At 50.9% G+C, this 14417-nt stretch overlaps 1 protein-coding gene across 2 annotated transcripts in view; it reads left to right on the top strand.

Moving 5' to 3' along the window:
• ARHGAP40 (Rho GTPase activating protein 40) overlaps positions 1-8963 on the top strand; it is a 29452-nt gene extending 20489 nt beyond the window's left edge. Inside the window, exons 11-15 of one of the 2 annotated variants that reach the window (XM_059707086.1) lie at positions 390-596; positions 4738-4878; positions 5652-5821; positions 6995-7050; positions 8266-8963. In XM_059707086.1, coding sequence (XP_059563069.1) covers positions 390-596; positions 4738-4878; positions 5652-5821; positions 6995-7050; positions 8266-8357 — 666 coding nt within the window. In that variant the 3' untranslated portion in view covers positions 8358-8963. The remainder of the gene's footprint in view (positions 1-389; positions 597-4737; positions 4879-5651; positions 5822-6994; positions 7051-8265) is intronic. The other variant, XM_059707087.1, reaches the window with a different exon arrangement.
• Positions 8964-14417: the final 5454 nt, after the last annotated feature.

Genomic DNA, 14417 nt, shown 5'->3' with positions numbered 1-14417 from the left:
TTCCCATTGTCTCTGCTTCCCTGTTCTTTCCCTTGCCTTTTGGGCAGATTCAGACACCCCAGATCCAGGTGAAGGAACTGTGTTGGGCTTGCCAGGAAAATACCCACTCCCCAGAGTGGTGACTCTTTTCTGCCTAGAAGTTGAAGTTTGACCCGGATGTCTCATTAACCTCTGAGGGAGCAGGGAAGGGGGAAAGTTTTGGCCATGTTTTGCCAGAAACAGACAGAGCCTCTGGTCACAGAGTGTGCTGATGGCAAAGCTGAAACAAACCCCTCTTCCAGCCCTTGGCTCCTTGCAAGGCCCCCAGGTGCACAGCAGGATGTTCTGGGGAAGGTGGGGCACAGGAGGGGTGTGCTAAGACTTGAGGAAAGTTCTGTGCCCTTCCCCAGGCACTCCTGGAATTCCTCAGGAAGGTGGTGGCCCAGGAGCAGAGCAACAAGATGACACTGTGGAATGTTTCCACGGTAATGGCCCCTAATCTCTTCCTTCACCGAGGGCAGCCCCCCAAACTCCTCAAGGGCAGGGAGAAGCAGCTGGCAGAGGGGGCCGCCGAGGTGGTACAGATGATGGTGCACTACCAGGATCTGCTCTGGATGGTGAGTGCTGTGGGCCAACTGTGAGGGGAGGGGACACACTGTCCATCTGGGTAGTAGGCACAGGCCCTTTTTCTCCTCTGGGTACAGCTGCCCTGTTGTCCCTGCCATCCATGATTGTGGGTACTGTCCTTTCAGATCCTAATTGTGTCTCTTCTGAGACCTTTGTTGGCTCCTATGTATGACCTATGTCTTCTTTTTCCCCTGCCTTACTGTCCAAAAGGTGTCCACACTCCCACACCTCCCAGCCAATCTATGGCCATCTGGTCTACCCCAGGTTAAGGGTGTTCCCTGAGCTCCCACAAATGATTCCTTCACTTCAAAGCTTTAATGATGTTGAAAAACCCACCCTCACCCCTGTTCCACCACAGGCTTATGGACACAGGGCCTGCCTAAGACAGAGGCCTAAGCCAGATAACCAAGACACCCCCTTTCCCTATGAGCCTTGCCCTGTGTAACAATCTAAAGCAAGGACAAGGGGCAGGGGTAGGGAAAGAGGTCCCTCTGTGGTGTGGACATGCAAGACCTGCTGACAGTTGGGGGATGGAACAGAAACACCAAGTCCCCTGCAGCACTTGAGACTCCCATGGATGCAAGATAGCACTGCCCAGCACTGCTGCTCAGGGCACTTCCCTTAGAAATGTGTAGCCTCTTTCTTCCATCTCTCCATTCATCCTTCCATTTAGTCATCCACCCAGCCATCCACCCATTCACTCACTCACCAATCCAGCCAGCCAGCCATCCACCAACTCACTCACCCACCCACCAACCCATGCATCCATCCATCTACCATTTAACTATACATCCATGCATCCATCCATCTATTTATCCATCCATTCATCCATGCACCCACTCACTCACCCACCAACCAATCCATGCATTCATCCATCCACCTACCCACCAATCGATCTATCCATGATCCTTTCTTCCTTCCCTCCCTCCCTTCCTTTCTTCCTTCCTTCTTCCTATTCTTCCCTCCACCCATAAAGTTATTAAGATAATTTTCAATTCCAGAAACCAGAAAGTGAAGCTCTCTGACTCTTCTCAGTTTCTCCCTCATCACACCCAGGTGCCCTTTGTGTTCTAAACACACCAAATGCCAGCCGGTTCTCCTCACTCATCCTGCACTTCACACCTCTGAGTTTTTACTTATGCAGTTCACTCTGCCTGAAATTCCCTTATTTTTTAGAAAGGATGGAAACTGGTAACCTCTGCTTATTCTTTTTCTTTTCTTTGTTTGTTTTTTCTTTTTATTGAATTTATTGGGGTGATACTTGTTAATAATATTATACTTCAGGTGTACAATTCCACAACACAATCTGTACACTGTATTGTATGTTCACCACCCCAAATCAAGTTTCCTTCCATCATCATTTATCCCCCCCATACACTTCTCCAATTCCCCCTACCGCCCCCGCCATAGCAATTAACACACTGTTGTCCATGTTCATGAGTTTTTTCTCTCTTCTGTTCAACCCCTGCAACACCCCCAGTGCTCTATACACCCCGGCAACAGCTGTCAGTCTGCTCTCTATGAATCTGCCTCTATTTTGCTTGTTAGTTCACTTTGTTCATTAGATTCTACATATGAGTGAAATCATATGGCATTTGTTTTTCTCTGACTGGCTTATTTCACTTAGTACAATATCCTCCAGGTCCATCCATGCTGTTGCAAAGGGTAAGATTTCCTTCTTTTTATGGCCGAGTAGTATTCCATTGTGTAAATGTACCACAGCTTTTGTATTCACTCCTCTACTAATGGACACTTGGGCTGCTACCAGATCTTGCAATGAACATAGGGGTGTTTATATTCTTTCGAATTAGTGTTTTCTGGTTTCTTCAGATAAATTCCCATAAGTGGAATCTCTGGGTCAAATGACAGTTCCATTTTTAATTTTTTGAGGAACTTACATACTGTTTTTCACAGTAATTGCAACAAACTGCATTCCTACGAACAGTGCACTAGGGTTCCCTTTTCTCCACATCCTCGACAGCACTTGTTTACTGATTTATTGATGGTAGCCATTCTGACAGGCATGTGATGATATCTCATTACTAGAGGCCCAGTGCATGAAATTTATGTACTGGTAGGGTCCCTAGGCCTGGCTGGCGATCAGGGCCAATTGGGGCCTTCTGGCTGCTGGCTGCCGGCTGGGGCCATCCTTCATTCTGTGCTGCCCCCTGGTGGTCAGTGCACATCATAGCGAACAATTGAACTCCTGGTCGAAGTCCCAAGGGGACTTTTTGCATATTAGCCTTTTATATATATAGACTAGAGGCCCAGTGCATGAATTCATGCACCAGTGGGGTCCCTCGGCCTGGCCTGCGGGATTGGGCTGAAACCAGCTCTCTGACATCCCCCAAGGGGTCCTGGATTGCAAGAGGGCACAGGCCAGGCCGAGGGACCCCACTGGTGCACATTTGGGGCTGAGGAGGGACGCAGGAGGTTGGCCAGCCAGGGAGGGACCGCAGGAGGACTACAGAGCATGTCCAGCCCATCGTGCTCAGTCCCGATCAGCCATACCCCAGCAGCAAGCTAACCTACTGGTCAGAGCATCTGCCCCTTGGTGGTCAGTGCATGTCATAGCGAGCAGTTGAGTGGTCTTAGCATATTATTAGCATGTTATGCTTTGATTGGTTGAATGGACAATCGAACGACCAGACACTTAGCATATTAGGCTTTTATTATATAGGATGGTTTTAATTTGCATCTCTCTAGTGATTAGTGATGTTGAGCTTTTTTTCATATGTCTATTGGCCATCTGTATGTCCTTTGGAGAAGTGTTTACTGAGGTCCTTTGCCCATTTTTTAATTGGGTTGCTTGTTTTTTTGGTGTTAACCCTCTGCTTATTCTTCAAGACCTAGTTCAGTGATGGCGAACCTATGACACGCATGTCAGAGGTGACACGCGAACTCATTTTTTTGGTTGATTTTTCTTTGTTAAATGGCATTTAAATATATAAAATAAATATAAAAAATATACGTCTTTGTTTTACTATGGTTGCAAATATCAAAAAATTTCTGTATGTGACACGGCACCAGAGTTAAGTTAGGGTTTTTCAAAATGCTGACACGCTGGTCTCAAAAGGTTCGCCATCACTGACCTAGTTCAACAGTCAACCCTATGGAAAACCCCTGCCTCTCCCCCATATAGGCCTGTACCTACAGCCCATAGTTCCTGCCTTCTCTGTGCCCCTTCAGCTCTGAGGTCATGTGGCTACTAAATCACGTCTATATATATAAAAGCTAATATGCAAAGTGTATCCTCGGGAGTTTGACCAGGAGACCGGGAGTTCAATCACTCGCTATGACGTGTGCTGACCACCAGGGGGTGGCATGGAACATGGCGGGTGACCAGAGGCAGCAGCGGGGCACTGAGGGAGCGAGGGAAGGAGGAGGCGGGGAGGCGGAGAATCTGATCAGCCCTGATTGCTGGCCAGGTTAGGGACCCTACCTGTGCACGAATTTCATGCACTGGGCCTCTAGTTTGATTATAACACTTTTTATTGAAGGGAGTTTTAAAAAGTCAAGAAACGCCTACATGCCTTCTTGCTGTAAAAGTTTTAGGCAACATAGATGTAGATACACAAAATGGGAGAATTCCCCCTCCCTCTTCCTCCATGTGTATCATCCTGTTCAGGCATCATAGAGCCAGTAAGCAGAGGGGCCCAGAACGGAACCAGGCCTGTCAGACCCCAGAGCACATGCTCCTCATTCTCAGGGTCACGGAGACAGGATTCTCCTGACACCCTCTGCCAGCTTCTGATTCCAGAGGAGTATGGGTCCCTGTGGGAATTTGCCAACGCAGGGCTGGCTGGGGGTTCTCTGAGCATTGGCCCACTCCAGGTGTGTTTGGGGACACCCCTGCCTGAGTGTGCCCATGAGCAGCCATGCCACAACAGGTGTGGGAGCCTCCAGCCAAAGCCAAGGGTGGGTTCTCCGAGTACCTACTCCATGGCTCTCTTTAGGGGCCAAATGGCCCCTCTCTTCCCACCAAACTAGTGCTTCAGTTCCAAGTTCCACAAATATGTATTGGCAACTCCGTGTGCGGTGCCGGGACAAGGAAGATGCCACAGGGACTGGCGGGCTCTGCCTCTGCCGGCAGCCCCGTGCTCCCGCTAAGACGCGATTCTCTCCGGCCAGGTCTCCTCTTTCTTGGTCGCCCAGGTGCGAAACCTGAACGACAGCAGTAGCAGGCGCCCCCAGCTCTGCGACGCGGGCCTCAAAACCTGGCTGCGAAGGACACACGCAGACAGGGACAAGGCGGGGGATGGCCCCGAGGCGGTGAGTGCCCGCTCACACCCCAACCCCAGACGCGGGAGAAAGAGGCGGCGGGAGGGCACCTAGCGCTCCCGCATCCTCCGGGTATTCGCTGCCATTGCGCTTCCGGTTGCAGCCACCAGGGGTCGCGCCGGCCCCACCGCAGGGAGCGAGCGAGAAGCAGGTGTCTTAGAAACCGGGGAGATGACAACGCTGAGGAGAGGGAAATGGCGTGGTGCAGGGACTAATAGAAGCTGTCTTCCTGCCCCATTTTAGGCAGCCCTTTGTGTGCCTGGCGGAGGGTTGGGAAAGTGGGAGTCGCTTTGCGGGGTGTGGGGTGATTTGGACCAGGAAGGGGTAATAGAAGGAAAGGGCTTTCCAAGAATATTGAGTGCTCCTGGGAGGAATCCTGAACAGGGTCCTTATTAGAGTCCCAAACAGAGAAATTGACCTGTGTCGCGTTGTGCATGATGTGCATGGGGGATGAGTATTTATATAAACCAATGTGCGTGTGTTCGTAGGTGCATTTCATGCCCTCCTGTTGTGTGTATCAGTATGAACGCATCTACACGCATGTTTCTGTGCCTGTGTTTGTGTATGCACACTGTAGGGGCGTCATGTATGTGGACAAGGTATGATCTGTGCATAAGCGGCTGGTGTATATGTGTACGTGAGCATCTTTTATTTTTAGTGTGGGTATTTGTGTAAGTGCACGTGTGTGCATATTTATGTGCACACATTTGAATTCCAGATATGCATGTGTGTGCCCATGCCTATGGAGCTTTCTCTCTCTGCAGACTCCCACAGTGGCAAAGATCCAGGTGGCCTGGCTTATCAAAGATACCCTGGAGGTGCCCCTGACCCCCAGCACCAAAGTGGCTCATGTCCTCAGGCAGTTCACAGGGCGCCTCAGCCCTGGTTTACAGGGTCAAGAGGGCAATGAGGACAAGGACAGCCTCCTCCCACGGTAAGGGGCACCTCCCCGAGACAGGAGCCTCTCTCCAACAGGGAGCAGGGAGCAATTCCGAGGAGGGGTCCCCGCTCAGAGCCGAAGGCCAGCAGGGGAGTTGCACAGGCTGTTGACCTTTCCCTTTCCGGGGTGGTCAGAACTGGGTTCTCCAACCTTCTCAGAGAGCCTCTTGGCTTCAAATAAAGTGATAATAGCATTCATTTATTCCGTTTAACAGGTATTTCATGAATGCCTGCTATAGACCCTGTGGAATGCTAGAATCACAGTGAAAAGCGCAATCAGGGGCCCTGGACTTACAAGTTCATAGCCCTGTGGAAGAGATAGACATGTGTCAAATAGCCACAAAGTCAAAATCAGGCAGTTCACAGGGCAGGTCACAAACTGTATTCAGTTTTATAGGAAATACAGAGAACAATGTGAATGTAAGACAAGGCACTTGGTATAGTCTGGGGAATGAGGTAAGACTTCTAGACACAGAAAATTGCATGTGCAAAGGTCCTGAGGCCGCGTGGCCAAAGAGCTGAAAGAGGATCAGAGGGGCTGATATGCAACTGTCATTCCAGGATGCAAGGAACAGCTTGAGCTCAGGTGCCTCCATGTTGGACCGAGCAGTGTCAGTCATTAGCAAGTGTCTAGTCCAGTTCTTGGACTAGTCCAGTTCCTCCTTGTACAGATGGGAAAACTAAGGCCCAGAGAAGGGAAGAGGCTTGCCCAGAGCCACAGGCAAATTGGGAACAGATTGTGGAATTGAATTCATATGGTAATTACATGATACTTATATGATAACTATAATTATCATACATAATCACACAATTTTCACAACTCATTTTAACTCAGAATTTGCCCCTCACAGCAGGCTCCTGTCCCCACATGTCACTCCTCATCCCGCCACTCTCATAGCTTCCATTCTGATACCCAGCAGGTAGGGGCCTTGTGGTGGGGGACCCATGACCAGCCCTCCCCGAGGCCGTCCACCTGCCTCTTCCATGTCTCTGGAGCTGGGCTCCTTCGTGGCTCCAGCTTTCTCAGGAAGGCCCTTATGCCTCATCTCCCAGCTGGGACCAAATATTAGTGAGGACGGCCCCTCCCAGGCCTGGGGTCTGGAAGCAGTTGCTGGTCCTGCAGCCTCGAGCAGAAGAGGCCGGTGAGTCTCTCCTCTCTGTCTTGCAGCAGCAGGTTGAGGAAGACAGCCGACATCGTCCTCTGCGAAGTTGGAGGGAATCTCAGTAAGTTCCCAGTGGGGAGTGGGTCTGAGCCCAGGCCCCTGCAGCTCTCCGACCATCAGGGCTCACTGGGCCCCTCTCAGGGAGGCCAGAGTCCACCTTGGGTTGAGCCTTTCCCTCAGGCCTCTGTCTCCCAGGAAACCAGGTAGAACCCTGCTGTGAGGTTAAAGGTCAGCTTGTGGCCACGCCTTAGGATTCCATCTTGGAGTTTGGAGTATGGCCTGGAGTGACCTCTGGCTTGGAGAGGGCAGGATTTTTTGCCTAGTGCCCTGCTTTTCAGCACCACTGCTCTGGGCCTGTGGCCATGGATGCCTTAAGGCAGTGGTTCTCAACCTTCCTAATGCCGCGACCCTTTAGTACAGTTCCTCAGATTGTGGTGATCCCCAACCATAAAATTATTTTCGTTGCTACTTCATAACTGTAATTTTGCTACTGTTATGAATCGTCATGTAAATATCTGATATGCAGGATGTATTTTCATTGTTACAAATTGAACATAATTAAAGCATGGTGATTAATCACAAAAACAATATGTAATTATATATGTGTTTTCCGATGGTCTTAGGCGACCCCTGTGAAAGGGTCGTTCGACCCCCAAAGGGGTCGCGACCCACAGGTTGAGAACCGCTTCCTTAAGGAATTCTGCAAACACATATCCAGCTCTGAGGCCCCTGGCTCTGTGGGAACCAAGAAGGACAGCTGTCCTCAGCTGCATTCTTTATAGCAGCAACTCTCAAACTTTAAGGGTGTGTCAGAATCACCGCAGGGCTGATAAGACTCAGGTGGCGGGGCCCTGAGAATCTGCATTTTAACAAGTTCCCAGGAGCTATTGATGCTGCGTTGAGAGCCACGAGGCTTTGGGAGTAGTCAAGCATTGAGGGGGTGCTCTTTAGGAAGAGCCTTGCAACGGCGGGAAGGAGGAGAAGGGGTGAAGTCTAGCCTTGGCCACAAGGGGGCTCTGGAGCGCCAACTGCATCAGCGTAGAGGTAGGGAGGGTGGTCGTCCTACCTCTGTGTCAGTCATTGGCCATAATCCCGCCCCGCCCCCAGGCATCTGACGTCAGCGGAGGGCAATTCTGAGCCAGGGGTAGCTGTGAGCCACAGCAGCCAAGGTTCACACAGGTGCGAGGGCGGAGCCTGGCCGGGTGAGGAGCTTCGGGTGGGCCAGCAGCATCTTCCAGAGACACCCCCTCAACCTCCTTGTCCCTGCTTCCCACAGGTGAGCATCGCCTGGACCCAGACGCCTACCTCTTAGACCTGTACCGCGCCAACCCCTATGGCGAGTGGGTCATTAAACAGAGCCCCACCTAAGCCTGGACGGTACGGAGCAGCCCTGGATGCCACAGCCCGCCCCCCGGGCGGTGTAGCCAGCGCGGGAGCACAGCTGCTGAGGGGAGGTCTAGCTCCTCCTCCAAGCGTCTTCTCTGCAGTGCCCCTCAGGTCCTGGAAGGGCTCTGGCTGGCCGGCTCCTCCCCCAGAGCCCTGGGGGGATGCTTTCAAGTAGCCCTACAGCGAATGGGGGGCAGCCCGCGAGCTCTGTGGCCAGCCCCTTGCACTGTCTGAGCCCCCTGGAAAGTTGAAGGGGGTTGGGCCTCAGGCAGTGCAGGGCTGACACTGTGGCCAAGAACAGCCCCGGGAGAACTGGAAAGAGAAAAACTGTCCACAGCTCTCAGTGTAGCTTTGCACAAGCTTGTGATTTTATAATATTTAAATTCTGTTGGAACATTAAAGGCACAAGTTAAATGTCACTTTTACTTTGTTCAAGTTTTTTTCTCCCCAGCCCTGCTCTCATGGGTGTTGTTCTGGCAGTAAGTTAACATGGGCGCTTAGGGAGGGGGATGCCTTGTTTCTCAACGTGGTCTGGCCACACCTTGAACCTGCAGCCACCTGGAGTGGCTGGAGGAGAACTCAGAATGGGGGGGGGGGGGGGGGATGGAGTCATGACAACAGTTGTTGAAGGGGGGGGGGGCTGCTGCAGGGACAGCTTCTCTGAGAGCCTGTCTCCACCTGTTATCTGTTACGTCCCAGGTCTCTCCCTTCCTCCTTTCCCCTGTTCTGGGTCTGTCTCCTCAGGGCAGATGAAGCCTCATTCATTCACTCATTCATTCATTCATTCAACAATGGATTTATTAATCCCTTAATATATGCCAAGGGCTTTACAAGTTTAATTTTCACAATAATCCAGTGTCTGTTGTGTTCCCCCAGAAGCAGACCCTGAGATAATGATGCAAGTATAAATAGTGATTCCCAGGAAACACAAGGGAATGGGGAGATGAGATAGAGAAGTGGAGGCAGCCCATCAAAGAATGCATGATCAAGGAAGTTACCACTGTGGGCAACCAGAGCTTAATTTTGCTGGAGAACTCTGAGGAACAACGTAGAGGATATTGATCAGAGTTATTCCCACCCAAGGGGAGGAGTGGGGTATTTAATCATCAACTCCTGTGAGTCATTGGTTGAGGGCTCCTCCTGAGGAGGGTGGGTGTTTGTTCCCTGTTCCCCGGCACTGTCAGCCTTCATGAGTGCAGGCATGGTGGGCTCCAGGAGCCAGAGAAAGCGCCCCGGTAAAGAGATACAGATGCTGACAATTAGAAGTTGGCCACTGTACACTGAAATAGTACTAGCTGAAGGGTACTAGTTGTGCATTCCTAGAACCTGCTTGACCCTGTAAGGTGATGACCATGATGGTGGTGATGCTAATGCTGATGATGATGATAGTGATAGCAACGGTGATGTGGTGGTAATGATGATGATGGTCATTGTGGTGGTGGTGGTAGTGCTGGTGGTGGTGGTATGGTGATGATGATGATATTGATGATGGTGATGCTGATGATAGTGATGATTATGGTGTTGATGACGATAGTGATCAGGATGGTGTTGACAATGGTCCAAAATTTTAGTGTCTTCTATGCTTTCTTGTACTTCTGTCTCTCCCTTCTTGCCCTCTTAGCTATCCTCTGTAAAGTGGCCCTTTTTAAAACAAAATTCAATTCTACTAAAATTCAACCCTACAGAAAACCTTCCAGAGGGACCCCATACCACTTAAAATAGTGTCCTTACCCTGACCTATGAGGCCCATTTAATGTTTCTGATGCCCTTTCTCTCACGCTGCCCCTCACTGTGCAGAGTCCGCCACGTGAGCTTCTTTCAATTCCTGACACCAAGTTCATTCCTGCTTTTGAGCTTTTGCACTTGCTGGTCTCTCTGCCTAGAACACTCTCCCACAAGATACTCCCATGGCAGCTCCTCTCACCTCCAGGTCTCACCTCAGATGTCCCTTCCTTCAAGAGGCCTTCTCTGACCATGCCATGCCGGGGTCCAACCCCAGCAGGTCCAGGGGTTCCCAAAGGCGTAGACGGAGTCGGCGAAGAAGGAAGGACACGGAGACAGTGTTCAGTTGATCAGCAGCCTAGCCAGGATCTCTAGCCCGGATCTCCAGCCAAGTTCTGGTCTGGATCTCCAGAGAGGTTCTGCTTCGGATCTCCAGCAAGGTTCTGTAGCCATGTTCCCTCGCTAGGTTCTCCAGCCAGGTTCTGTCCAGGCTCTCCAGTCAGGTTCAGTGTCCAGGTTCCAGTCAGGTTCTCCTGCCAATCTCTGTAGTCAGGTTCAGTCCAGGATCCCTTGCCATGTTCTCCCGCTAGGCTCTGTCTCTAGGCTCCGAGGCCAGTCCCGGTCCAGGATCCTCTGGCATGCTCTCGCCAGCGAAGTTCTTCTGTCTCTAGGCTCCGTGTAGGTTCTGTCTTCTGAATTCTGTCTCCTGAGTTCTGAGTTCTGTGTGTTTCTGTCTTGTTACAACTGTATTTATACCAGTTGATTCAATCCTATCAATCTCTATTACAAAGGTTAGGGCGTTTCTTATCTCCATTCCAGGGAGAAAAGATTATGTAGTTTAAGCATGATTGTTCGTAGTTAAAGGGATTAATTACCCGCCTGGCACTTAGTTGAGGGGTTTTATTCCCTCCCTAACTTCAGGGGAAAATCCCTACCTGGGGATTCAACCTTTCTCGGAGAGGTGACTTTGGTTAAAACACAGCGCCAAGAAGGTGAGCAAACATATTAAGAACCGTATGCCAAATATGCCAGGTCCCTTGAAACAGCAAGGATGGACCGGCTCCCGGCAAATTCCCCCTTTTTTATTTTTTAAAAGCAAGCATTAAAAAGAAAAACCTGAAACGCTCTCTTGTATCCATTTTAAGAGTAGGATTGGCGCTTTCTGCTATTACCTGAGTCCTGATCTATCACCCCAGGGAGAGCTTGCCAATCCTGCACTTTCCCGGGGTGGAAAGGCTGCAGTGGGGTTAAGGATAAGGCTCCTTGGGCCTACCTTCTCCCATGCCTCTACATTTACCTTTCCGGCACCTTTCCTTCCTCAGAAAAGCATGGACATACTTCTTGTATAAAACGTTCTGTCTGACTGGGAATAACCTTAATTCCTCTGCTAGCAAGCACATATGTTAAAAGATCAATACAGAGTCTTTTTTCTTTAGACTCAGTATGGCACATCTTCTTAATCTAAGAATCAATACAGAGTCTTCTTTCTTTGGACTCAGTATGGCACAACTTCTCAATCTAAGTTCTGTACTATCCACCTTCTTACCCTACTTATCCTCTATAGGGGGGTCTGTAGCACCCTGGTGGAGTCCTATCCGTCCCGAGTGTGGGGTTCTCAATGGGGGGGGGCTTACCTAAGGGAATCCTGTTCCAGGGGTTCCCAAAGGTGTGGACGGAGTCGGCGAAGACTATCCACCTTCTTCCTACGGTGGAGTCCGATCCGTCCCGAGTGCGGGGCGCTTACCTAGTGGTCCCTGTTCGGGCGCCAGATGCCGGGGTCCAACCCCAGCAGGTCCAGGGGTTCCCAAAGGCGTAGACGGAGTCGGCGAAGAAGGAAGGACACGGAGACAGTGTTCAGTTGATCAGCAGCCTAGCCAGGATCTCTAGCCCGGATCTCCAGCCAAGTTCTGGTCTGGATCTCCAGAGAGGCTCTGCTGTTTATTGTCTTGTTACATCCGTATTTATACCAGTTGATTTTAATCCTGTCAATTTCTATTACAAAGGTTAGGGCGTTTCTTATCTCCATTCCAGGGAGAAAAGATTATGTAGTTTAAGCATGATTGTTCGTAGTTAAAGGGATTAATTACCCGCCTGGCACTTAGTTGAGGGGTTTTATTCCCTCCCTAACTTCAGGGGAAAATCCCTACCTGGGGATTCAACCTTTCTCGGAGAGGTGACTTTGGTTAAAACACAGCGCCAAGAAGGTGAGCAAACATATTAAGAACCGTATGCCAAATATGCCAGGTCCCTTGAAACAGTAAGGATGGACCGGCTCCCGGCAATGCCACTTGAAGTTTTGCTCTCCTTCTCTCTCTCTCCTTAATTAATTAAATTAGTTGATTATCATTACCTGAAATTATTTTATTTAATTAGTTTTTTTATCATCTGTCTCTTCGACATAAGGCAGAGACCTTGTGGGTTTTGCTCACCTTTGTGGATATGATGGCACATAGTAGGTGCCCCATAAAATCCATCAAATGAGTGAATGCATTTGAATAGCTCTCTACCCCTCTACCTGTTTCTTCCAGAAACTGTTGTCCTCACCACCTGACTTGGTTTGAGGTGTGAAAATGAGGAAACGCTCCTGAAGTACCTATAGCAAGTGTGCACCCAGTGCTGTCATCATTATTATGAATTATTAACAAGAGCCAGGCAGCCTGAAATGGTGACTAATGACAAGATCGGCCCCATGGTTCCCAGCACCATGCTTGTCCACTGGCATGCCTCACGCATCAGTTACAGAGCCAGCATGACAAGGAGCTGTGTGGATAGAGTACAGTTCTTAAACCTTGGCAGGGGGAGGGGCAGGTGTCCTGGTGGGTGCCAGGAACCCAGGCCTGGCTGTGCTAACTTTGCACGCAGAGTGGGTCTGCAGCTATCAGTGAGGATCCCAGTTTAATCACATGTCAGTGTCCCCATTCATCTTCGCGCTATCTGGGGGCTCATCTTTTTCCACCCTGTGGCATCATGGTGATTGATGATCCTGCGCCAGTGCGCTGCTGGGTTAGCACAGCTCACAGTGGGTGCCCAGCTTCTCCGGGCTCTGCCGTCTGGGGCCAGCTAGGGCTGAGAGCATCTTTCTTTTAAGAAGCCTGTTAAGGACTAAATTGTGTCCCCTCCTCCCAAGTTCATATGTTGGAGCCCTAACTCCCAAGGTAACTGTATTTGGAGATGGGGCTCTTACAGAGGTAATCAAGGTTAAAGGCGGTCATAAGGGTGGGGCCCTATCCCATAGGACTGGTGTCCTTACAAGCAGACTATGAGACGTCATAATGCTCTTTCCCTGCACAGAGCGGAATGGCCCCGCGAGGACACAGTGAGATGGCAGCTACCTGCAAGCCACGAAGAGAATCCTCCCCGGAAACCAAACTCACAGGACCTTGTAGACCTTGGACTTTTAGCTCCCAGAACTGTGAGAAAATTAATATCTGCTGCGTAAGTCCCCTTGAGCAGACTGTGACGAGCCCTTGCTTCCTCCAGCTTCCGAGAGAGGAGGGTGGGGGTTGGAAATATGCCTCTGTGGGAATGTTTCCTTGAGCAAAGGCAGACATGAGCCCTGCACAGAGGAAGTACCTCCCGGGTATTCAGACACGCAGGCTGAGCACCTCACTGCGTCAGAGAAGATCCTGGGCAGAGAGACCTAGATGCTTGCAATAGGAAGCCCTCAGTGAGGACCGGAACAGTGGGTGCCCAGGAATGTGGTGGGAGAGAGGGGGTGTAGCACCTGCTACAGAAGACCTCTCTGAGGAGGTGACCCTTGAACTAACATCAAAATGATACAGGGCACAGACCTCAGCCAAGGCTGTTGCTGTTGAAGCAGCATGTGCCCGGGCAGAGGCTCCCTGGGGCAGCCTGGCCTAAGGGAGGTGTCAGGACCCCGCCCAGAGCTTTCCCCTCCTGCTCTCCCCACCACCGTCATCCATATCCTTCCCACCCTTTGTCCGCACCTACAGCGCACCCAGTGATTGGCTCATCAGGAGACTGTGGGAGGGTCTTTGGGGGTCAATCTCGGAGTCTTTATCCACTCATTGGCCCTGAGAGAGGTGGGGGGGGAGGGACGCCGCCTGCCTGAGGGATGTGAGAGGCAAGACTAGTAGAAATTCTGCAGCCGCTACTGCCCTCGCTTCCCCAGAGCCGGAGGAGAAGGGGAAGCGCCTCCCTGGCCACTCAGTGGTGCTCGCAGGCCGCAAGGGGCATGTCTCCTTGTGGTTCGAGGTGGCCCACCCCGCCAGCAACCCCAGGGAGCCCCAGTCCAGCCTAATGGCCAAGTCAAGTGGGAGAATGGTAGTGAGGTGACCCAGTAAGGCTGCTGGAGTCCTG

Source organism: Myotis daubentonii, chromosome 8, assembly GCF_963259705.1.
Source record: "Myotis daubentonii chromosome 8, mMyoDau2.1, whole genome shotgun sequence".
NCBI lineage: Eukaryota > Metazoa > Chordata > Mammalia > Chiroptera > Vespertilionidae > Myotis > Myotis daubentonii.
This window is presented reverse-complemented; position numbering and strand designations above follow the sequence as displayed.